Below are 25,369 nucleotides of genomic sequence, written 5' to 3'. Positions count from 1 at the left end.
ATACTCAGAGCATCTTTTAATTCCTCATTTGGAGAAACACTGGTAAGGAGACACGGGGCTGAACTGTGTCTCTGTCCCTGAGGTGTACAGGGGTTGAGAAAAAAGCCTAAGAAATGCTACTTAACATCTTCATTTCTTTCTATTTGCTTCATCAATGATCAAGAACGTTGTGTGTATCACATGTGTGTATCACATGTGTGTATCACATGTGTGTATCACATGTGTGTATCACATGACTGTGATACGTTTGTCTTCTCACGTTTCTAACAATTTTGACATCTGTGTTTGCCTTATCTGTCTTTCCTCATTTCTTCCAGGAGCATTTTTAAAAAGATTAATTTTTTATTCTGAAATTGAAATATTTGGCCTGATAGCCATCAACTTGCTCTGTGTCTGTTTTTTTCTTTGTGTTGTTTTGGTTTTGTGACCTCACTTTTCATTTATACCTGACCCAGCTCTTATTGTATGCTTTATTCCATTTGGGCTTTTATATTAACGTGCCTCATAATTATTTTAAAATTACCAATTTATTCCCTGAGAAAGGTTTGATAATTGCATTAGTGCTATTACCTCCTTGACAGATTACTTCACATTAACCATCCTTTCCTGGCTCTGTTTTTTCCCTGCTAGCCTTTCATTCCCCTACTTAGTACTTTCTTTCAGTAGAGTTCATAACTATGGTGGTACTCCTAGCACCTTGCATGTATGAGATGTCTCCATTCTGACATGTGACATAAGTGACAGCTCAGCTGCAAATCATGTTCTGGGTCACACACTTTATCTTTGGAAACTGTAGCACTTATTTCACATTATTACAGCATTTAATATTATAGGCAAATTGAAATCTAACACAATTTTTTGTCCTTGTAAGTAATCTGTGCTTTCTGTTCATATGATTTTCATTATTTTTCTTTACCTTAAAAAAAAATGAAACAGCCCCCTAGGACAGGCCTTACTAGAGGGAATCTCCACTAATCAGACTTCAGTCGCTGTGGTCTGGACCTCCAGTGTTAGGGAAGGTATCTTCCTTCTTAAATTATGTTTTCTCCTTCAACTTTCTCAACTTCTTCTCTTCCTGGAGATTTCCTATATGCTTGTTGGACTTTTCTCCTCTATCTTCCATATTATTTCTCTCATTGTTTTGATAATCTTTACTCTTTTTCTGTGGATTCTGGGAGAATTTTCAAAACTTCATCTCTGCTTAGCTATTTGATTTCTGCAGAATCCAGAAATCATTGGTTAGCATTTTTCATTCCTCCATAGCCTTTATTCATCTTAGATCCTGCCTTCGGCACGTCTTCCTCCTCTGACTTTACAGATGCCAAACACGCTTTACTAGCAGAAAAACCATGACTGAAAACCTTCTGAGATTTCTTTTACTTGCTCTTTGTTGTACTTCACATAAAAGTATTTGTTTCAACTTCTCAGAGTGGCACTCTCTTCTAAAACTTTGAGGGGTTTTTTGTTTTTCATTTTTTGTTTGTTTGTTTGTTTGTTGTTTTGTTTTGTTTGTACAGGATCTACAGGATCTCACTACATAGATCAGACTCGTAGTGATTCTCCTGTTTTCAGCCTCCCAAGCACTGGGATTACAGGCTCATGCCACCACACCCAGTCTCAATCACCATCTCAGCACGCCCCAGGGGCGGGGCTGGCACAGAACGCTGGGGATTGAACCCCAGTGCCTGTATCTGCCTAAACAGGCACTTTAATCTGCTGCGCTATCTGGCCAGCCCTTGAGGGCTTTTTCTACGTCCAGTGTATTTCTCTGTGTTTTCCATGGAAAAGGAGCTCTATATGTCCAGGGCTGAAGTCACCATAGACTCTGGAGCCTGAATCCACATCTGTCTGACCAAATGGTGGGAGGACAGAAAATCTGTTTTCTCCGCCCACTTCTACTGAGAGGAGCTAACAAAGGCAGTGACAATGAAGGGGGAGCTTTGTCTTCGTGAGTGGTTTTGTTTTTGTTTTTATTTTGTTTTTGTTCTTGTTCTGGCAGCAAAAAGTTAGCTGGAACAATAATTCCTAGCTAGGGACAACCATCTAAGCACATGTAAATCTAATGGGCTATGCAAAAGGCCCTCTACTTCATAAGGGTAGAAGCGTCACACAAGATTTCTGGAAGCATTGATGAATGCCCCCCGAATGGTACCCCGTGGCTCCTTGGTGGCCTGAACCCCAGCTCTCCTAGCTGTGGAGAGGTAGCCTGGCTTTCTGTAACCCCTACTTCCTTTCTGAGGGCAGAATCCCAGCTACTTTCAGGGTCACTAAGATCACAGAAGGACAACATGTATAGTAGCCAAGCCCCTGCACGACACCGTGTTTGTTCTTGGCCTCTGAAGGAAGGTGATGATGGACAGAACTGTGTTTCGTGGCTGCTAGGCCAAATGGCACTGTCTTCCCCTTACCCACTTATTCCTGCTACAAAGGCTGCCCACTGCCTCTAGCTTACAGTGCCCATATAGGTTTTCCCTCAGTATTTCTCTGGGGTCCAAGCTGAGTGACAGTACATCCTGGTTTTTTTGAGACAGGCCCATCCTCCACTTGGTTGTCCCAGCATAACTACTAACATAGTATCCTAGCATGAGCAGTACATTAATTACACTGTCACATTGCTTATCCATCATTTCACAGGAGATCTGGAAAAGGCCAGCTGCTCTCAAATGGCCACAGGCCCCTCCTTCTCAGAAGGCAGTGCCTTTTTTTGATCAGATCAATGTTGATTTGCCAAGTGGACCATCACGCATCCTGGTGCAGTGATTCTCCCCATCTCTTTGGGGATCTTTAGCAGCTGTGGCCATTGTCTCCCTTCCAAGCAAATCATGTAGTCTTATGGAACCTCTCTGTCTTGTTCTGTTAAGTGAGGTTACTGAGTTCTGTCATGCCACCCTCACATTACAATGGGACAATGTAAGACCATAGAAGTGAAAGCCTTCTGTAAACTGTACAGTGTAGCAAAAGGTAAGTGTTTATTTCTGGAAATTACAGTGTGGAATGAATTGTTGTGTAAAGTGTGGGCTACCCCTCCTTTGTGGCTGGGATTATATCTCACTGCTGGGTTCACTGTCTTCCTCTCCCCCCTCACCTCTTATCTCGACAGGAGAATCACTGCCCTTGGCCACCTCCAATCAAGTTCTCATTAAGTTCAGTGCCAAAGGCCCAGCACCAGCCAGAGGTTTCCACTTTGTCTACCAAGGTATGGCCCAGGAAATAAAGACCTTTGACTCCCTGCTCCTCAGAGCCTCTTTCTTGCAATGTTTGGGGCAATTATTAGTCTGTGGGGCAATGTCCTGACATTCAGTTGAATTTTATTCATTAATTTACCCAACAGACATTTCTTGGCCTAAAATCTATGTTGAATAAGAAAGGAAATTAGACACAGGAAGCTAATTCCTTCACCTACCCATCCCTGTCCCAACTGAGTCCATTCTCCAATTATTCTTGGGGCTCTATGAGATATACTAAAGGTGTGGTGAAAACACAGGCTATGAAGTCAGATGCCCCCCCCCAAGCTACTCCATAGCTTGGAGTCTTACACACATTTAAAATGAAGGTAATACTAGTTCTCCACTAATAGGATTGAAAGAGAGTTCACAGCGTAACTGGCATCAAGCACTACTTGTGTCCATCCCCACCTTTACTGACCTTCTAGGCAATGTCTTGGAGCATTCTGGTTTTCACCTGCAGGCCCCAGCCTCCCCTTGTGCAGGAGGACATCCACATCTGCAGAGCCCAAGTTTCAAGCATAGCCCTGTGCACTCCACTCACTCTGCACAGGACAAGGTGCACTTCCTGTGTGGGGCTAATCCTCCCCTAGGGCTTAGATGAAGGGCCGACGCAATCTGCCATGGTGAGCAGGTGATGTAGAGCAGGTCCTAGTCAGGGTCATAGATGCATGAGGAGGAGAAGCCAAAGGCAGGGCAAAGACACTGAAAATGGAGAAGAAAGGGCATTCTCCTTGTTAGGGTGCACAGAACCCTGGACAGCAAGAGGTATTATTGGGGAAGCAAAGAGCAAGCCTAGATATAACATCTGGCCCAGGGGCTCTCATTACCCCTCTGGCTCCTGGAAATTGTGTCACAACCTTGTGTGTCCAGCTATGTTTAGTAAAATGGGCCTCCCCTGAAAAGGTTCAGCCCTTGCTCTAAACCATGGTGGCCTCATCCTCCCAGGGCCCCATCCACACTGTCTGTATTCCAGTCCTATTGTGTATGAATCCCTGGCCCAGATTCTAGAAGAGTGAGGCCTGCCCCTCGGTGCCCTTGTCTCCTGCAGCCGTGCCCCGAACCAGTGCCACACAGTGCAGCTCTGTGCCAGAACCTCGCTATGGCAAGAGGCTGGGCAGTGACTTCTCGGTGGGGGCCATCGTCCGCTTCGAATGCAACTCTGGCTATGCCCTGCAGGGATCCCCAGAGATCGAGTGCCTCCCTGTGCCAGGAGCATTGGCACAGTGGAATGTCTCAGCACCAACCTGTGTGGGTGAGTCCCCACACAACCAGAGCTGAGGAAGGGCTGGGTAGCTCTATCTCACTGGGGAGGGGGACAATCCCTGCAGATGCCACATGATACACAATAGTCCCTCCTAGCTCCATGACATAAGTAGACTGCCCTACCCAGCTGGCTCACTTGTCCTGTGGGTTGGTGTAGACACAGCAGGAGGAGCTGGATAAAACCTGTGGAAGGAAGAGCAGGGGTCCAGGCTCCTACAGGAGGGTTATCTCTTGGGAAAGGTCACAGAGGAGATCAAGAACAGAAGGTGGGACTAGAGGCCAGAAGGAGAGGAGGGGAGGAGTTACAAGCAGAGGCCTGGGGGAGGATCCACAAAGCCAAGCTGGAAGTCTGACAGGCACCACCTCTCCTCCCAGTCCCCTGTGGAGGCAACCTCACAGAGCGCAAGGGCACCATCCTGTCACCTGGCTTCCCTGAGCCCTACCTCAACAGCCTCAACTGCGTGTGGAAGATTGTGGTCCCCGAAGGTGCTGGCATCCAGGTAGGAACAAGGCAAGGGCTGACCCCGAGTGGGACCCATGGCTGAGCCACAAACTAGAAGACACTTCGGCCCTGTCCTTGTCCCTGGGGCTAAAGAGGCACATCACAGAAACAGGAACCACAGAGGCTCGTGGGGTGTGAGGACAGGACAGAGAGCTCAGAAAGGAAGAAAGAGGCTGTGACCTGGGCCAGTCAGGCAGACTCAAAGAAGGAAGCAGGCCTTGAATTGAAGCATGACGATGACAGTTTCTTGAGAAATGTTATTCAAATGGCTTAAGGATTCTTTCTTTTTAAGACTGTGGGGAAAGAAGGGGCCATTATTATGGCCAAGGGGAAGGAGTGCAGCACTAGGCCCAGAAATGCATGGGAACCGCCAGGCACCTACTTGGGCCAGCACACCCGAGCTTGAGCTCTGGAAACTCATCTGGGCCCACCCAGTGCCCAGGGCTGAGAGCCCAATGGACTGAGGCACAGGAGAGGCCCCAGAGCCCTCCAGGACAAGAGAAGTGGTAAGCTGGTCATAGAAGAGAAGGAGCAGGTTGCTGATTTGTGGTGAGGTAGTCAAGCTAGATAACTGGAGAAACCCAAGGAGTATTCCAGAGACAAGGAGAAAGCAATCACTCTGAGGTGTTTCCAGGTCCTTAAAATTTTTCCCCACTCTTTACTTTGCTAAGTATACCCCTGTCTTGTGATCATTTATTCCACATCTGTCTTGCCCACTGGACAGTGACCTCCTTGTTGCAAAGAATGTATCTTACTTTTATGAGAAGCACAGTCTGGCCCAGAGTAGGCGCTCAATACATTGAATTAACCATATGGAGGAAGAAGAACAGGAAGGGAAGGACCCAGCCGCCTAAGCAACACTTCCATCCCTCTGCCCTCCCAGATCCAAGTCATCAGTTTTGTCACAGAGCAGAACTGGGACTCTCTGGAAGTGTTTGATGGTGCAGACAACACTGTGACCATGCTGGGGAGTTTCTCAGGTAAGCAGGGCCTTCGGCTGGGAGGGCTGGGGTAGGTAGCAGCAGTATCACCATTGTCATCAAACAATGATGACAAACTCTACACTTCATCATTTTCAAATGTACATATCAGTGGGTTTTAGTATATGCACAAGATTCCCCCACCATTTCTGCTGTCTAATTCCAGAACATTCTGCATCCTCTCTCCCCACCCAGCCTCTGCAACTGTCAATCTTTCTAATTGTGGAATTGCCTCATCCAGGCATTTCATAGAGATGCAGCCATAAAGTGTGTGGCCTTTGGTCTGGCTTCTTTCGCTCAGCATAATGTTTGCAAGTTTCACCACGTGGTAGTAGGAGACAGTCCTTCATGGATGGATAAACCATATCCATTCATTAGCTGGTGGGTGTTTGGGCTGTTTTCCACTTGGGGCATTAGCAATAATGCTTCTCTGAGCAGTGCCATGCAGGTTGTGTGGTCATGTATGATCAGCTGTCTTGGGCACGCACCTACAAATGGTTTTTAGGCCACATAACTAAACTGTCTTCCAATGTGGTTACACCAGTGTCCATTCCAGTGGTGGGCTTTGGCCTGAATTTGATATATGTCTTTGTCTAAAAGTCAAGACAGCATCCAAATCTGCTGGACTTATAATTCCATGCTGCCAAGATATTAAAAACAAATCCTATGCCCCCAGGAAAAATGTCTACACTGCTAATTTTCCCAGATAATTTCCCAGATATCAGAATCATTTTGAAGGAAACCAAATGCCCAGGGCACTCAGGAGCTCCCCTTCCAGCAGATGCTGGGGAGTGGCTTGGAATTTCTCCTCCCTCAGCCACTGGAACCTGGCACTCCCAAGGTTCTAGTTGTCATTTAGTGGGTTTGATAATGGGGGACCATTTGGGAATCTTGGGAGCAGAATGTTGAAATGGAGCAGAAGCAAGAAAAACAGGGAGGAGCTGAAGGCTGCTGGGAGGCTACCCCCAGCTGATACTGGTTTTCTTGCTCAGGGACAACTGTGCCTGCCCTCTTGAACAGCACCTCCAACCAGCTCTACCTTCACTTCTACTCGGATATCAGCGTGTCTGCTGCTGGCTTCCACCTGGAGTACAAAAGTGAGAGCGCAGGGTCTTGGGGTGATGATGGAAGGTCACCGGGGCCCACGAGGAGTAGGGGTTACACTGGAGCTTTAGCTTCTCCATCCCACTTAAGCCTTCCCACAGACCTAGATGGAGATGCTTAGGCTCAGAGAAGGCCCAAAAGTATGGCAAAGCTGGCTTCCACCAAAGGCCAAAACCTATATTCTCAAAAATCTGTGTGCTCCTTCCAAATCCACATGTGTAATAGACAAGCAGCTAGATCATTGGTCCCAGCCTAAGTATAGACTTTAGGATATAAGAAAACACAGATACTCGTCTCCAGTCCTACAAACTGGCCTCTCTGATCCCCTGCTCTGCGAGCAGCTGTCATCCAAGTTCCTTATGTCAGGGGAAGATTCATGACTCCTCTACAAGTGTTCTCCCTCCAGGCTCAAACTTGTGCATCCTCACTCTCCACATCCCTATCTGATCATGATTAAAATTTCTAACATGAAGAACTATGGGCATACCTTCTGAGAAATAAAGAAAGAGGTTTCTGGGGAGGCCATGCTCCTGCTAGGACTTCGTGCCCTGCTCTCCCACCCCCCATGTCTGGTGTAGAAAAAACTAGGTAGGCAGTAGCATTTTACCTACGGATTCAGCAAATAACCAGGGAGCATCTACAATGTGTCAGGTGCTTTGCCGGGTTTTACCACAACTAAGTCAGATCAAGAAGGTTCAGGCCGCCCCCAGTCCTCTACAGAAGGGCAGGTGCATATGAAGGGCACCCCAGCATCACAGGATGTTGCCCTCATGGATGTCTCTGGATGGCAGAGCAATGGATCCAAAGAGAGAACGGCACTCTATCTTGCAGGGGTGGCAGCGCGGAGCACCTGCGATGTGCCAAGGCCTGGGTTTGACGCTCATAGAGCAAAGCTGAATAGGACACAAGGCCCAGGGGAAGAGATGGACAGGGAAGCAGTCACTTTAGTGCAACCTACTGGGTGAGGGAAATACAGATGATGGGGTCTGAGCCCCGCCAGGTAAGGCTTTGCAGAAGTGGATGCCCGAGTTCCTGAGAAGCAAGAAGTGGGGGAAGGCATGGTTGGCTTGCCCATCTGGGACAACATGGGCCCATCCGAGTCCTGATGGGGTCAGCAGCAGGTGTCATTCAGATGCTCATCTGGGTCGCCTAGAAGAGTGAACTTCATCCGGGTAACTAAGGGAGTAGGATCTGGTGGATCCCAGGACGCCCAACACCTGGAAAAGTTAGTGTGCACTGGTGAGAGAGACCTGGGGCAGCTTACAGAAAAGACGGGGGTAGAGGACAGGACAGAGCCATCTGAGAGCTTCCTCCACACGTAGAGCTAAGGCTGCACTGCCCCACTGGAGTGAAAACCCTAGACTTCTTAAGTTCTTCACATTCTCAGTTTTACCCACTCTTCTCTGCTCTCTCCACTTTTGTTTCTTTATCTAACATTTTTATTTGAGACTGAAATGTTCCCTGGAATCATTGCTTCTTCTTTCTTCTTCCAAAGCTATTCTTCCTTCCTAAATCTCCTTGTCACTCGACTTTCCTAGGAAAGACTCATCCTTCTGTTCTCTCTGTCCAGGGGAGCCGGCAGTTCTTGAGGCTGGCATTTCTTGTGCACTGTCCTTTGTGATGTGAACAGCTAAGGAAAAACAGTCCCCAGGGACATTTGGAGGCTGGAATTCTTTGGGACCAGAACCCTCAAGTTAATGTTTTTCTTGATAATCTACAAAGAGGGTGCAGAAGGTAGAGAATTAGCTGCTATTGTAGAGGCGAATGGTTTTTCAAGTGTACTAGAAAGTCACATCTACTGCTATGACTCAGATTTAATTTTTATTTAATTGAAATGGAAATGAAACAATACACTTCCAACGGTCATAAATTACATAAGATAAAAAAGCAAGTTCTCCTCTGTCATGAGCACAGCTTAAGAAAGACCCGGATGTGCAGTGTAAGGATAATTAGAAAGGCCGCCTCTCTGTCCCTCTCCTTCTTCTTCCTCCATTTTGCATTTTTCTTCCCTTTTTCTTGTTCTCTCCTCTTCCTTCTGGTCAAAGGAATGCATCTCAAGTTACTAAGCTGCGATCACCCCACTAAATAACGAGGTGCCTTACTGAGAAAAACACCAGACGCTTGCCAAGATGAAGTACTTCGAATTCAGTCTGATGGCCATTTTAGTCTTTGTCCTTGGGATCTCGTAAGCCGATGAGGGTTTTAGATATAACCCCAAACAGCCTCATTCCAAGCATCGCATTCATTTCCAAAAAGCACACGGAGGGCAGAGACTGCCCGGGAGAATGGGAAGCAACTTCTGCTGGACAGCAAGGCTCCAAGGCTTCCACGGGGGCTGGGGTTCTACAGGTGCAAGCACATGTTAAAATGCAGCCCACAACAGTCGCAATAATGACAATTACACTTGAAGATGACAACACGTGCTTGTATATTTTATGCATTACATTGCGCATAAATTTCTCTCTAAATGGTAGAAAAAAAGATGTAGTTACCACAGTCTCATCTCAGAATGTGGCATGAAGATTTGCCATCTGCTGCACTGAGATGGGTGGGTGGCTGATGGCCCAGGGTGACCTGTCCTTCCCTGTTCCTTCTCCACAACTCCTGACTCTTTGCAGGCACTAGACAGTGGGGGGCAGCTGCCCAGGGAGGCTGTGACTGTCAGGGAGCTACCAGAGGACAGAAGCTGCCCTCTCCTGAGCCCTCATGCCCCATAGGTGCCTAGAGCAAACCCAGCCACTAGCTGCCGGCACCTCGCCCTCCTGTCCTGTGCCCTAGTAGAGAAGCCTACAGTGGGGTAGGTGGAGGATTCAGTGTGCAGCCGGACCTCAGCCTCCTTGTAAGTCTGTTAGCCTGCCACCTCCAGTCTACCATCCCAGAGGCACTTGTTTTGTGTGCTCTCTGTGCCCACACCTGCTGGTGGGCTCCAGTGTCCACACTCAGATGGTCTACTGCAGTCTGCTGTGTATCAACCAACAGGGGACTCAGAGCAGGATGAGGATGACTTCAGGGTGAGCCAGCCAGATAGCTCAGTGGACTAAAATGCCTGCTTAGGCAGACACAGGGACCGGAATTCAATCCCAGCGTGTTATGCCACCCCCGCCCCCAGGGCCTGCTGAGAGGGCAAATGAGACTAGGCGTGGTGGTGCCCAGCTGTAATCCCAGTGCTTGGGAGGCTGAAAACAGGAGGATCACTACAAGTCTAATCTGTGTAGTTAGACCCTTTAGATTCTGTACTAAATACACTTTTTTAAAAAGATGAGGATGACTTCAGGAGGGGAAGAGAGGAAACTTGGGGACAAGAAAGACCTAGAGTCAGACTGGGCTGGGTCTGAACCTCAGATCTGTGGATTACTAAGGACCTCTGACCTGAGTCCTACTGAGGAAACGGGAGCTAAGGTCTGCCTGAAGGGGCCGAGGTGAGGCCTGGGACTCCCTGGCTTGGCCTTGCTTGAGGGTGCACTCAGTGTCCAGGAGAGTGCTGCTCCTGCATTGGTGGCATGGACAGGCAGGAAGGAGGAGGAGGAGACAGCGGGTGGGGGGGAGACTAGGATGGATGCTGGAGCAAAGTGCTGTGTGCAAGGCTGGATACAATAAGGACCAAAGGATCACCATTTTAATTTTGGAAAGTCAAAGGGAGTGAAGGAGGAGGATTTGAGAGCCTCTGGAGGTAATCTTAGAAAGGGACCTGGCTGACACCATGAAGACAGCTGCAGAGGCTAGGCAGGAAGGCCGGATCCACCATTAAAGGTCACGGGGCACATTTCAGAGTGTTGGGCAAGGACAGCCAGCTATTCAAGGAGAGCTTTGCTTTGCTTTTTGGGTCTTCACTTTGGTTTTTGGGTCTTGGAATGAACACAGAGACTTCACACTGAGCTACCTCCCCTCACCCCCATTTTGTTATTTTTTTTAAAGATAGAGTTTGGCTGAGGCTGAGATCAAACTTGGGATCTTCCAGCCTAGCCTCTCAGAATTCCAGAATTACATGAATACATCACCTCAACTAACTTCAAGAAGAGGTTTTGAGGAACACCAGTAGCCTATGGGATGGTGCACCAGGGATGAGGGGGAGGTTCTCACAGGGTCTGGTAGTGGATGGGTCATAGGAGGCAAAGGGTGAAGGGCCACCAGTCCCACTCCAGAAAGAGCAGACATGACCTTGAACACAACGGGATAAACAGGGCAATGGAGGACCTCGCCCACCTGCAAACTTCTCTCACAATAGTCTTCCCAGCAGAGGGAGACCATACTAAGTTCTGGGCACCACAGAAGTCCCTGTCTCCTCGCTGCTTTCTGTCCTTTGTGCCTTCTCTGAGGCCTCTCCAAGCATATGAGCCTACAGGAACTGTTTTCTAGAACAGGAGGAGGGAAGAAAGGCAGGAGCAGGAACAGGAGCAGGAGGAATGTGGGAGCGGGTTCCCCCAGAGAAGCCTGATGGTCTACAGCCAGGGCTCAGCTCTCTGTGCTGAGCTCAGTAGGCAGGCAGAGCCCCCAAAGTCCCTGAGCTGTTGCCCTCCTGCCCCAGGTGGCTTTGGTCTGGTAGCCCTCGTGCTGCATAGATATTCTAGTCTCCTGCAGGCTGCAGGGTGAAGAGAATTTGGAAGCACTGGCCTCGAGGGCCCTTCCCCTCCCTACTGCCAGCAACAGCCCGGTCTGCTGTCACCTTGGCCTGCTGGGCTTGTCCATCTGCCTCTCCTCTGTCTGTGTCCTGTCTAGCTGTGGGTCTGAGCAGCTGTCCAGAACCGGCCGTGCCCAGCAATGGTGTGAAGACTGGCGAGCGCTACTTGGTGAATGATGTGGTCTCTTTCCAGTGTGAGCCAGGATATGCCCTCCAGGTACCTTCTGTCAACACCTCAGGACAGGAACAGGCATCTCCTGAGATGACAGGAACCCTCATCATCTCCTCCTAGAGCTGTCCACACAAAAGACAAACTGTGCTGACTTTCACGGATTTGGCAAAAGCCAGCCTCGAAAGTGTTCCTGCAAACTTAGGTTTGATTGGGCTTTAAGAAAATTAAATTTTCCTTTGAAGGCCATGAGGGAATTTAGTAATTAAAGGACTCTCAGAAGGAAACCTTCAGTGATGAGAATTCTTTAGTAATGGCTGCTAATAGTTGTCCTTCCCCCAAATCTCCCCCCACCCTCTGCTTTACCTCACGCCCACAGTGGACCTATGTATCTTTGCAATTCTCATTCCTTAAGTCAGTGCCCTGAATGAGGCCTAGTTCTGGGTTGTAGAGAGGAATGTGCCACGGGGTCTGATACCCCAACCCCTGTTCCGGGTTCTTCCAGGGCCACGCCCACATCTCCTGCATGCCTGGGACGGTGCGGCGCTGGAACTATCCTCCTCCACTCTGCATTGGTAAGACAGCCCGCAATGCTTAGCTCCTGCAAATCCACTCTCTAGGGATTTGGGTTCAGTGAAATACTGCAGAGCTCAAATTCAAGTTAGAAGAAAGTTCAGTATCCTGGATCTGCTCCCCATCCTTAGCTTTTTAGACCAATGTTTTTGTAATTTCTAACTCTTACTCCAAGTTGTCATGACTTATGCAACCCTCTGCACACCAAGGGAAGCATCACAAAAGGTTTGCCCTCTTGGAAATGTTCTGATGACCATTGTGACTCCAGACAACAGGTGTTGAACCCACTGGGCCCCAAATGACAAAACTTGCAGGCACTTCGGGCTTTCCCTACAACTTGTTATAGGACAGAGAAGTCTGCTAATCAGTGCCAAGGGTCACACATGAAACATGAAATGTGCTTGGTGAAGATAGCTCAGCGGTTTAAGAGCCTTCCAGGAAAGTGCAAGGACCCAGGTTCAATCCCCAGCAGCACATGCCATGCTGGCCCCAGAACCCCGGGCACACCGTGCTGGCCACTGAAACTTTGCATGGTGTAATCCCAGCACTGTAGAGGCTAAGACAGGAGGATCACTAGGAATCCAAGCTGCATAGCAAGACCCTGTACAAATAAATGAATAAATAAATAAATGAAATTGGCTTGGTTTCATTGTTTACCCTGTGCTGAATAATTAGAAAAAACAGTGGACAAAAGAAAAGGGGTCACTACTCTTGGGGATTTCTGGTCAAGTCAGGCAAACAGCAGATGAATTTTTATTGAGCATCTGCTATGTTCCAGATTGGACATTCTGTGTTTCCCCAGGATAGCTTTTCAGGGAAGGGATCATTATCCTTGGCTGAAAATCTCAGTCTGTGTACTGGGAGAAGGTGGTTCAGTCAGACTAGAATGCTAAGGTTCTATGACTGTGAAGTCACACACACACACACACACACACACACACACACGGCAAACTTTGGGATAGGACAGGAGATGAGTGGAGGCGATCATTTCTGTGATTTCCCTGGTGTGCAGAGCAGGTCAAAATATGACTGGAAGCCTGAGGACTGCCCCCCAGTACACCCCAGTACGTACCACAAAGACTTGGCCAAGGAAACCATATTAATATATCACCAGCAGCTGCCGTTGGCAATAGGTGTACTCAGCCCTGTTCCAAGTGAGCTGCAGACCTTTCTAGTACCTTCATAACAACGCTGAAGGACAGGTACTGGTGCCAGCTCCATTTTTGTATCTAGGAGAAACTGAGGTGTGGAAAGGTTTAGGATTTTCCCACAATCCTGTGGGAAATGAAGCAGGGATTTCAACCCAGGTAACTGCTGGGTTATACCAATCTTCATGGATGTATCTGAGTCACCCCCTTCCTGGGAAGCACTTCCCTGGCTCTCCTCATCTGCGGCCTTCTTTGACCCCCAGACTGGCCAACCCCTTTCTGCTGTCAGGAACTTTCCTCAGAAGGTGTGAAAGACACCCAGTCAACTGACCAAGCTGCAGTTGAGCCCCAGCCCTGCCCATGATGTCAGATGACATGAAACAGATGTCTCTAGGCTCTCCCAGGATCACTGGTTCTCACACAGCCCAGCGGCTGGCTCCCCCGGAGTGTACTCACAGGCGCCCTTCTGCTGGTGGGCTTCCCTTCTACCCACTCTGCCATGAAAGGTATATTTTAAAAGAGTCAGGAATGGTACCTGGCAGAGCAGGAACACAGTGAGAGTTGTCCCCTCCTCTCTCTTTGTCCTTTTTCTGTGATCTTGGAGTGGACTGGGGGACAATGAGAGGAGAGTTAGGCATGAGATACGGCCACAGTTCTCTTGGAGCAGACCACTGTTGCTTTTCTTCCACATCCTCGAAAAGTTCACTGACCTGCAAAGGGTTTATCCAAGTCATGAGCCCCTAACTGGACTCTGTGGACTCGTAGTCATGTTAGGATACACTTTCCATCCTGGGTAGTGCACTTAGTTTTGCCCCTGGGTACAATTTTTAGAGACATTCCTTTGGATTCCCCAAGAGGTTTGTGACTCAGTAAGTTAAAGACAGCTGTTGCCAGGGAGATTCCAAACATCAGTACAGCTCTGTACCTTTTCTTAGATGTTGTCCTAACCCCATCTCATCTCATTGTCACAGCACAGTGTGGGGGAGCAGTGGAGGAGATGGAGGGGGTAATCCTGAGCCCCGGCTTCCCAGGCAACTACCCCAGTAACATGGACTGCTCCTGGAAGATAGTGCTGCCCGTGGGCTTTGGTAAGTCTCTGCAGCCTCCTCGGGAGGCTAGGGATTGAAGGCCAAGCCTCTGAGCTAAAACAACTCTCCATCCAACCTCAGTGGCCAAGCTGGTCCAGCTTTCTGCTTCTCCATTCCTCGTCTGTTGCCTCTTGTACAGCCCCAAGGGTCGATTACAACTGGCAGAGATGAAAGTTTGGGGAGCACAAATCTTAAGGGTTCCTATTATTATCATTTGAGTAGTGAGTCAAAGTCCAAGGATATGGAATGAGAAATTACCCAAGGAGGTTTAAAAAAGAGAAACACAATCTATTTTACCAAGACCAGACCTCAAGTTGTGCTTTTAACTCCCATATCAGATTTATCTTCGTAATTAAATTGAGCCAGGGTCAATACAAAATTGAGTTTGCATTCTTCATAGGCGCAGTCTAGCTGGCCTAGAGATTGGGAAATATTTTTTTTCTTTTCCAGGCAGAAGGACATGGAGTACGCAGGCACAGGGGTTGTTTAGTGCAGAGGACATTAACCTGGACACAGATTTTAATTGCTAGGAATATAATTGTACCCCAAATATCTGTTTGTGTTAAAGTGCTAAAGGTTGAAGATGCTGCCATGGACCTGAGATCGATCTTGCTTACGTTATTGCTCAGCTTCCAAGACAAAAATGTCCTAAGGAGGTTATCCTCAGAAATGAAGATTGCTTATTTTATCATTTAGCATTCAGCTCAGAGTGAGGCTTCTGATTAGAGGAAGCAGTCTAACTGGGCTTCTTTAAGCCTAGCTGGAGGGAAGGAGAGAGGCCGCCAGGGACAGAGTCTTCTATTTAGTGGCATCTTCTAAAGGAAACTGGGTGTAGAATGGAAACAGCTGGAAGTCTTGGAAGGCTCTAGATTTTGAAGCAGTGAGGAAAAGGGGTCTGGAAGCCCCTGCCACTTTGCCTTCAGGCCTAGGGCAGACTCTTGAATGGCAGAGGTGCGTAAAGGACCTGATGCAAAGGCAGCCGAAGTTTAAATGAGATCTCTCCTCTATGGGCCCTTCTGCTCAGCCACCTGGACTCTCTAAGTCTTGGTTCTGATTCATGAACCAAGGACTGAGACTGCTGCCGGTCCAGGCACACAGGCCTGGAATCCTCACTTTTGAGTGCAGGTCCAAGTCCAGCATCTTGTCTGATCCCAAAACGGGGCTTCAGCGTGTGAACAACCCCTGCGCATACACGCTGCTGCCACCAGAGGGCAAGCACAGGCCAGGCCTTCCCAACAGGACTCGGGCTCTCAGACCCACAGCCCTCTCCAGTGTGGGAGGCTGCAAGGGCTGCAGAAAGGAAAGCACCAAGTGATTTAAAAGCACTCTAAGTGCTCCTTAGAAAGGGAGTGAATTGTGTGGCTGAGGAATTCCCGAGGTTGAATTGCTTCGTATGTAAAGTGAATGAATTTTATTAACATGGGTTGACCTTGAAAAAACACAGCATTAAATAAAAAGTTTAACAATAGTAAATATAACATAATATCATTTATGTAAATATTTAAAACACATAAGCCCAGACATACACTGAGGAATCTAATACCAAACTGAAGGGTATTTTCCAAATTCATGTTGGTGACTGCTGCTGTGGCAGGAAGGAAGGGAGAGGAGAGGCAGGAGACAAAGCATCTCTAACATTGTATGCCGGGTCTCTATCTGCTAGGTAGCCAGGTGCACAGATCCAAAGCAATTACGCAAAGGTACACATTCAAGCAAATCAGAAAGTACAGATGAGCATATTGAAAAAACTCAAATTCCACCTGTAATGCTTTCATGCAGAGACAATCAGTAATGGCTTAGTCCACCTCCTTAGGCTGCAACACTCATAAAGATTGATCTTACTCCTGCTCTTACTCATCCCGTGTGATGCCTGATGTGGTGCTCATGTGTATCAAATACTCAGTTAATACAGCGCTGAATGAATGTGCTTCCAAGTGTTTTAATCAGACAGAATTATATTTTACATACAACTCTGCCATCTGATTCTTACACTCAACAATGTATTTTGGGACTTGTCCTACACTCACTAGGTAGATTTCTTCTGTAACACTTTCCATCATAATCCTATTTTGAATAATCTTATCAGTAAATGAATAATAATGTTCCCACCTGCATACGTACAGTGGTACCTCGGTTCGCAAACTCAGTTCTCTCTGCAATTCCAGTCACAGCCCAAACTGCTGCAGGTCGAGAACCATATCAAATTTCCCCATGAATCAACATTGAACTTAACCATTGAATTTTTAAAAATCTTTTATTTGTTTGTTTGTTTATGTACATATGTATGTATTTGGTACAGGGTCTTGCTACACAGCTTGGACTCCTAGTGATCCTCCTGCCCCAGCCTCCCCAGAGCTGGGATTACAGGGGTGCACTACCCCCCCCCCAGTCTTGGTGGCTGGCAAGGCACACTCAGGGTTCCAGAGCCAGCACAGCATGCAGTACTGGGGATTGAACTTGAGTCCTTGCGCTTGCCATGCAGGCACTTAGACCGCCGAGCTATCTCCCCAGCCCCTACTTGTTGAATTTGATTCATTCAATTTGTTTTGTGACCAGAATCATGGAAAGAATCAAGTTCGTGAGCCCAGGGTACTACTGTGATGTGTCTATGTATGTACATCACAGGCTTAATTAGTCCCACTTCACCTGTCCTGTTGCTAGGAGATCGTGTGACCAACCCAATAAGATCCCAAAATGTGACTTTATTTTGCTTCTCCATGGAACAGACAGAGACTGTATACTTCTAAGACTTATGTTTCCAAATCATCTTAGGGGTTCTAGAAAGCATCACTATTAACGGTTAGGTCTTTTGAATAAGTATGGGGTTGCTATTTGTTTAAAAAAATGCCAGGCATGGTGGCACACACCTGTATTCCCAGAACTCTGGAGGCTGAGGCAGAAGGATCATCGGGAATCTGAGACCAGCCTGGGCTACAAAGTGAGCTCAAAGCCAGCCTGAACTGCATAGCGAGACTCTGTCTCAAAAGACCAGGAAAAGTAAAAAAAAGAAAGAAAAAAGTAACTCAAATTAAGCTAAGTGTTAACCATGAATTTAGATTTCAACCAAATAAAGTAAGCTCAGCATGGAGCTTGAGATGACTGGTGCCTTTACTTTGGAATGCTTTGTAGACTTTGGCCCTACTGAAAGGCAGAGCAGGCTGCCTGGCAGCTTTCACTGTGTGTCCTAGGAGCCCTGACTGGGTAGGCAGAGAGTGAGTGGTGGGAGCTCTGGGCTCTGGCGGGAGTGGCCCTCCTGGGTGACACCCTTGCAGCAGGACCGCATGGCTTTGGGCACTGTCTGCCTCTGTCTTGCTTCCAGGAGCTCACATCCAGTTCCTGAACTTCTCCACTGAGCCCAATCATGACTTCATAGAAATTCGGAACGGCCCCTATGAGACCAGCCGCATGATGGGCAGGTTCAGCGGGGGCGAGCTGCCGAGCTCCCTGCTCTCCACGTCCCACGAGACCACTGTGTATTTCCACAGCGACCACTCCCAGAACCGGCCAGGATTCAAGCTGGAGTATCAGGGTAAGGACAGGAGTGCTGCTCTGTGCACCCTGACTTCTTACCCACAATTATCCATCTCCCCAGATTTCCATGGGGGGCAGGGGAGCAGCGAAAGGGTGAGGGGCAAGGCACAGGCTGCTGGTGAAGGCTTCCTTTAGGTGACATCTCTCTGACCCTCAGGCTACCTACTCCAGTTTGACAGCTTCAGTACTTCCATAGACTTCCCTACAGCACCTTCTGAGGCCCCACAAATGTCTGACCTGACAGCAGCTTTTCCTGGACAAGCAGTCTGTCAGTTCCTTCTCAGAACTTCTGGGACAGCCAGCCAGCTCCTCACACTCAGGCCCGAGATGCTGAACTATTGCTGTGGGTCAGTCAGACCCAAAGACTCACCACTGCTCCCCTAGCACGGAATGGAGGATTCAGGGGACAGCGCTAAGTGCCCCACAAGCCTTGTACCATGTTCTGGGTTTTCCTGTATAAGGCCCGACCACACTCCATAAAGGCTGTGCTTCCTGAGGTGAAACCTTTTGACAAATCCACAGTTCTGGTGCACTTTCCCTGGAAAGGCCCCTTCTGCTCTGATACAGGCTCCTCTGTAGCCTGGGAGATTGTGCCCAATCTGTGTGGCTATACACTACGGCAACCCTCTGTAAGCCTAGTCTCTCCCTTGGGCACCTACCTAAGTTTAACTGACTGAACCATCTGTTCTAATTTATTTCCAAAATTCTTCCTCTAACTTTCCACCCCATTTTCAGAGAGTTTCTAATATTGATACATCCTTTTTCCTTAAAGTAAAATACTACAGATCTTTCTGTGAACACATTTTGTATTAGTCCACTTGGGATGCTGCAAGAAAATATCAGAAACTGAGTGGCTTATAAACAATGAAATCCACATCTTGCACTTCTGTAGGATAGAAGTCTAAGACCAAGGTTCTGACAAAGCCCATGTCTGGTGAGGTTCTGCCTCCTGCTTCGGGGATAGCACTTTCTCACTATGTCTTAATCTGGTAGAGGGGCCAAAGGTGCTCCCTGAGGCCTATTTGATAAGGACACTAATGCCATTCCTGAGGGAAATCCTCCAAAGGCCCCACCTCCAAAGTACCCTCGCATTGGGGATTAGGTTTCTAGGTGTAAATTTGGGGAAAGTACAAACACTCGGGTTATAGAACACAGTTCTTACAACCTCACTCACCCCTAGCCTATGAAGACAGTTGTGCATCAGTCAAAATGAGGGTTTTAACAATTCAATATATATTTCCCCATTTTCCTATATATACGTATATTGTCATAGCCATAGTATTACATTTTTAGCAAAACTGGATCATACTATACACTTTTTCTACAATTTTCTTCTTCAAAGTTAATTTTTAATTACACAAACAGTGCACTGACACAATTACCTTGTTAAAGAAAAAGAACAGAAAAGAAGTGACAAGACAGGGCAGGCCAAAGCTGTCTTTGATTCTGGCCTCCAAGTCCAGGATTGTTGTCCAGAAGCAGCCGCTATTGTTTTGATGTGATCTTTCCAGATGTTTTTCTGCCTGAATGTACATATGTTATATGTATTGGGGAAAGAATATGTAATGCTTTCCCAAGTAGTCTGCATCAAGAGTACCATGCATCGTTTTCTGAGTCTTGGCTTTTGTATAAGGATGGCCTGGAGCTCATCCTTTGTAAAAGGGGAACATTGAGTGAGGACTGGGCCTCTCATTCAGAGAAGGCCTTACAAGGTGTCCCAAAAGGTGGCCACAGTTGGGCCCATTATACAGGGGGAATGACCACATTTCTCTGGGAGAACTTCCTAGAGCATAGCTGGGCTTGTCACCACCGTGACAGCCTCATCAGACAGTGCCATTCTCGCTTCATCTTCACTGATGTTCTCCCTGTGTCTGTCTGTCCCCACCCCCACCCCCATTTTGACTGATGCGTAATAATCGTACACATTTATGGGTCCAATATGATGTTCTGATACACTGTGTGTGATCATATCCGGGTAGGCAGTGTATCCATCACCTTCAACATTTATCCTTTCTTTGCGGTGCGAACACTCAAAACTTTCTCTTAGGTGTTGATGAGGACATGGGGCAAAGGGAGCCCTTACATACCATTGGTAGAAATGGAATTTAGAGAGCTATCATGGAAAACAGTGCCGAGGTTCCTCAAATTTCCCCTATTTATAAAGACACTCCTCACATCAGATTAGGGCCCACAGGATGGGGAAGGTCCCAGTGAAGGCACACTCAGGTACAAGAGGTTAAGATTTCAACCCATGAACATAGGGGAGATATAGTTCACCCAAGTGCTCTCTCCTGACAGATCTCAATGTGTATTGACAATGCCAACATTGTAACAGGAACAGCTGCTATGGGCCAGGCCTTTTCCACCAGACAGGCACCATCCACCCACCAAGTCCCTGAGACGGGACAGCTGCTCTACTCACTTGTGGTGTGATAAATTCACTTTCTTTGCAAAGATGGACCTTTGGTGGTAACCTCAGACTGTCCCCTGACTGCTGCCATCTATCCCCAAGAATCTTGGAGCCCTGCCCCTGCCTCAGCTAACCATACCCCTGTCAGCCTCTGTCTTCTTTTGTGAAACCTCCTGATGAACCTGCCCAGCACAGGGCCCCACCGGCACCCTAAAACTTCCAGATAACATGTCAACACTGGCCAACAATTCCCTCTGACATGTCTGCTGCTCCCTGTGAGGTTTCACACTCCTGAGGCTCACAGCCTTCCTCAGAGGACTTTCCCTGTGGCCTAACTGCATGAGAGGTTCAGCCATGTTCACTGGGGCCTCTGCTCTGGGACAGACCCAGTCATCCACTCACATTTCACCTTTCAGACTTGCCTGGATGCTCCCCTCTGTGTAACAGGCCATCTAGTCCCTGTGTGCTGTGGGCCTAATGATGCCTATGGAGCCACCTGTGCTATAAGTCACTAAGCCTGAGGACAGGAGCTCAGCTTCCTTCAAGGCTTCTTGCTGTGATGTTCCAACCTTAACTATGCCGTCCCTAATGCCAAGTCCTTCCTCTAGGGCTTCCAATTTATGATAAGCCCCAATAATTCTCCCTGAACTATGGGCCCCATTTTGTATTTATATTTTCCTCAGCCCTGTGGGCCTGTGCCCTTTAAACAAACTCTGAGTGCTCCCTCTGGACTGTCCCTTCATGACAAGACCCATATTCATGGGGGGTGTCATCATTGAGACTATTTCTGCTGATCAGGCCCAGCCTTCTGTGGTTCCTCTGTTCTCCTTAGAAGTCTGAATCATTCTTTTTCCTCAAAATTCCTTGATTGGATGATCCAGAATTTCTAGTTTGGGGCTTCCTTTTCTCTTCTGCAGGAAAATATTCCTGTAAAATTTGTATTAGCAGCATAAATTCCTCCTACTAAGGCCTTCCTGTCTGACAAGCTTAAACCAGCACTATTAGCATGTTAATGATGGTGCCTTTTTGCCATCGCATCTGTTTCCAGGGCAACATCTCCAGGGAGGACAACCCAGCTCCTCTCCCTGAGAAGTCCTACTTTGGGAAGGTCAATGCTATTCTTATGCTTGAGTTCTGCCTTCTGAGCCACCCTGTCTTTCTGAAGCTTCTGAGAGTCGTCTCAGTATGAAAGGAATCCAGGCATTCTTGCTGAAGTGTTTCCTTTTGAAAAACTACTATCAACCTGACAATTGTACCACTCTTATTAAGGCTGTTCCAGCTTATAACACATGGCCACTGTCCACACAGTCATCCCTGTTTGGGGGCCCATATAACTCCCCACCCAGGCTTTCAGTGGCCTCACTAGGCAACAAGCGCCCCACTTCCTCCAAGACTCAATGACCAGCCAGCTGGCCCTGACCCTCTCTGCTGACAGGACTCTATCTCTGCAGCCACCCACACCCACCGTGGCTGTCCAGTTCTTTAACACACCAGTTACTTCAGTGATTTCTAGTGAAACCTGCCTGGGTCTCCCCACTAAGAAGTCCCTTTCTGATGCTGAATGGGAACACAGGACAAAGCCGCCATTGCAGAGTGGGTGTGCAGGAGGCAGCTTTGAGGCCATCGCTATCTAGCTTGTTATTATGTGTGATGAGCACCTCCACTTCCGTGGAGCATTTATGTGCTTTCGCTACTCCCATGGAGAGTTTCCCCTGTGGGAACATTCCATCCATTCCACTTCTGATTTCCTTTGTAGAATGGGCCCAATTACTGCCACGGAGAATCTCTTCTTCCTGTGGACCCAATTAGTTGAACGCTTTGCTCTGTGGCCGGTGCTCAGCAAATCCCTCAGCTATTCCCATGAAGACATCTTCTTCTGAGTGAGGCCCACACATTCTCAGGAGCGGGGCACAGCTCTCCTGGTCTGTTGAGGGACTTGTTTGTGTAGCAGTCACATGTTCACTCAGGGCCTGGCTAGTCCCTCTGGAAGCTTTTTGTCCTTGCCACAGGTTTGGCTCATGCCTACCAGATTTCTTCCTTCCTCAGAGATTTTAATTCTCAGAGCTAGAAAACCCTACCTGAATCCTCACTGCTTCCTCAACTTGTGATCTTGATCGCCTAAGTGACTGAAGCAACATGAAGGTGTCCAGGCCAACGCCTGGTCCCAAACTGGCATTGATGGCACATCAACCCAGCAGTGTCTTCCGGGAGCTTCCTTTCCCATAGAAGTACTACTAATAAGTAACTTTCATTGAGCTCTGCCCATATGCCAGTGTTGTGCAAAGGGCGTACGTATGCCAGCCTACTTTGTCCTCATGATAAGCATTTAACAAATAAGAAATGGAAGACACAGAGAAGTTGTAGAACCTACGCAAAGCCAACACCTAGTGAACGGCAAAGATCTAGCTGAGTCCAAGTCCTAATGCTTCACCAGTATATTCTGATTGAGAGGGAAATACCCAGACAAAATAAAGTGACCTATTCTCCCAATCTCTTTCCAGCCTATGAACTTCAGGAGTGCCCAGACCCAGAGCCCTTTGCAAATGGTATTGTGAGGGGAGCTGGCTACAATGTCGGACAATCGGTGACCTTTGAGTGCCTCCCAGGATATCAGCTGATTGGCCACCCTGTCCTTACGTGTCAGCATGGCACCAACCGGAACTGGGACCATCCCCTACCCAGGTGTGAAGGTATGTCCCTCCATCATACCTCTGGCCCCTCTGGTGATCCTTCCTGGCGTGGTCACAGAGACAGAGCCGGAGCAAGCCCACATTCCACGTTCCTGTCTCCTCCAGGGGATCACAAGTTCAACTGGCAGGCCCCGTTGAAACCTGGTCCATCATCTTTTCACGTGGGTGTCCCCATCCTAAACAGGGAGTCCCCCAGGTAACAGAGCCCTGAGACAGCTCTAGGGAGAATCTGATGGAGATGTGGCCTGGCCGTAGCCAAGGAAAAGGCAGATCCAACCCTTGGGAAAGGCTAACTGATGGAAGTCACACGAGGATGCAGAGCCCAGTGGTGTGCCAAAGGGTAAAAGGTAGAGTTGATCATGGCATCTTCCAAGGGGAGAAGAAAATGAGCTCTGTTTCTAAGACCTTTCTTGTTCCCTTATTCTCCACCCACCACCCCCTATTATTCTCTCCTTCCTACATGTATCTGGAGAGAGCTGGATTGACTGTAGCAGGTCACTTTTCAGTGTCTTTGCCTTAAACAAGAACCAGTATAAAGATGACCAAGAGGCTTTGCTGCCTCTACCCCCCTTCTAGACACTATTGTTGCATTTTGTGTCTCTTTTTTACTCTGCCAGCCAAGCATTTTCCTAGAAGAGAAACTGGAATTTATCTTGAAACTGAAAGTAGGGGCAGTAACCCAGAGAAAGTGCTTAGCTGTGGCATCCACCAACCTAGGCTCCATTCCTTGCCTGTCTTAGCTTCAGTTTCTTCCTTGCAAAATGAAGCATTCTCTGAACTCTGGGGGAGCCCACAGGTGGCTCAGACCCTGCGGTCTCAGAATCAGCTCTCCAGAGAGAAAGAAACCTTGTCTGCAGCACTGAGCTGTCCTGAAGTTAGGACATGAACCATCCTTTCTAAAGCTATTAAAGTCCCCTGAGTTATTCAGAACTATTCTATGCATAATTGATCACTGTGGAATGGCTACAGGGTCACTGGCTATGTGACAAGCTTTGTTGTGGACTTTGTTCTCTTGATTCCCTTCTTACTCTGTCTTTTTATGTCATGGAAGAGAAAAAAGAGCAGCTTTCTGTCTACTCTCTGAGCCAGATGTTCTCTACCTCCTGAGAAGCTGTTTCCTTGGTCTCTTTGGCACCATATTCTCTTGCTTTCCCCCATCTTTCTACCAGCTCCTGTGGCCATCTCTTCTTTGCTCCTTAAATGATGTTATTTTAAGAGTTCTTTTCTAGACCAGTGTTAGCGAACCTATGGCATATATGTCGTGGCTGACTGTTTGTTGTCTCAAAAAGGTTTTCCATCACTGTTCTAGACTATTCTTTCTCTCTTCCACTGCCACATCTCTAAATGCTATCATACCTTGTATCCTTTAACTCCTTGCTGAGAGCCACATCTGTGTATCCAGTTGCCTACTAAATATCGTCACCTGGGGCCGAAGCAATTCAGTCTTAACTTGTTCAAAATTGAATTGAACATTTTTCTGTCCAACAGAAGCCCCCATCTGGTAACAGACAAAACTGGGCCCTGGTTACTGGGCCCTTAATATAGATACCCTCCCTGTTGCTTCTCTCCCACACACACCAAGTCCTGATGTCTACATCCCAGCTATATTTCACTTGTGTCCTGCTCTTTCTACACAGGGCATCCAGCCTTAACCCAGGCCACCAATAAGATGGCCCTCCTCCTCAGTGGTCTGCCTTCACTCCTTAGTGATTCATCTTGAACACCCATTCATTCTTGGCCTCAAAATGAGACTTTGAGGCGATCGCATGCGTCTGACGCTCTCCCACTCCAGAGACCTGAAGGAATCTCATCGCCCAGTCCTCTAAAGTGGGGCAGCCGGGCCCCTGCTTTCCTTTCAACCTCCTCTCCTCTCACAGATCAGGTGCCCCCACTAAGCAAAATGCTTTCCATGTTTCCAGTGTGCTGTGCTGCCCGTGTTCTTTGGCGCACACGGTTTCTTCCTTGGGCACCATTCCTGTCTCCTCTCTCACCTACCCGGCTCTAGTCTCCCTCAGGCCTGAGTCTAAGTGTGACTCTGACTAGAAGCACTTCTCTGCTCTCACAGG

General features: G+C 47.9%; 1 protein-coding gene across 1 annotated transcript in view; it reads left to right on the top strand.

Moving 5' to 3' along the window:
* Csmd2 (CUB and Sushi multiple domains 2) overlaps positions 1–25,369 on the top strand; it is a 607,037-nt gene that overhangs the window by 496,068 nt on the left and 85,600 nt on the right. Inside the window, exons 33-42 of the mRNA XM_012516868.2 lie at positions 3,101–3,196; positions 4,276–4,479; positions 4,866–4,990; positions 5,876–5,972; positions 6,965–7,069; positions 11,793–11,911; positions 12,369–12,438; positions 14,556–14,672; positions 17,992–18,201; positions 23,115–23,303. Coding sequence (XP_012372322.1) covers positions 3,101–3,196; positions 4,276–4,479; positions 4,866–4,990; positions 5,876–5,972; positions 6,965–7,069; positions 11,793–11,911; positions 12,369–12,438; positions 14,556–14,672; positions 17,992–18,201; positions 23,115–23,303 — 1,332 coding nt within the window. The remainder of the gene's footprint in view (positions 1–3,100; positions 3,197–4,275; positions 4,480–4,865; positions 4,991–5,875; positions 5,973–6,964; positions 7,070–11,792; positions 11,912–12,368; positions 12,439–14,555; positions 14,673–17,991; positions 18,202–23,114; positions 23,304–25,369) is intronic.

The sequence above is a fragment of the Octodon degus genome, unplaced genomic scaffold (assembly GCF_000260255.1).
Source record: "Octodon degus isolate 3935 unplaced genomic scaffold, OctDeg1.0 scaffold00130, whole genome shotgun sequence".
Lineage (NCBI taxonomy): Eukaryota > Metazoa > Chordata > Mammalia > Rodentia > Octodontidae > Octodon > Octodon degus.
Note: the sequence above shows the minus strand (reverse complement) of the source record. Positions and strands in the feature narration are given on the sequence as shown.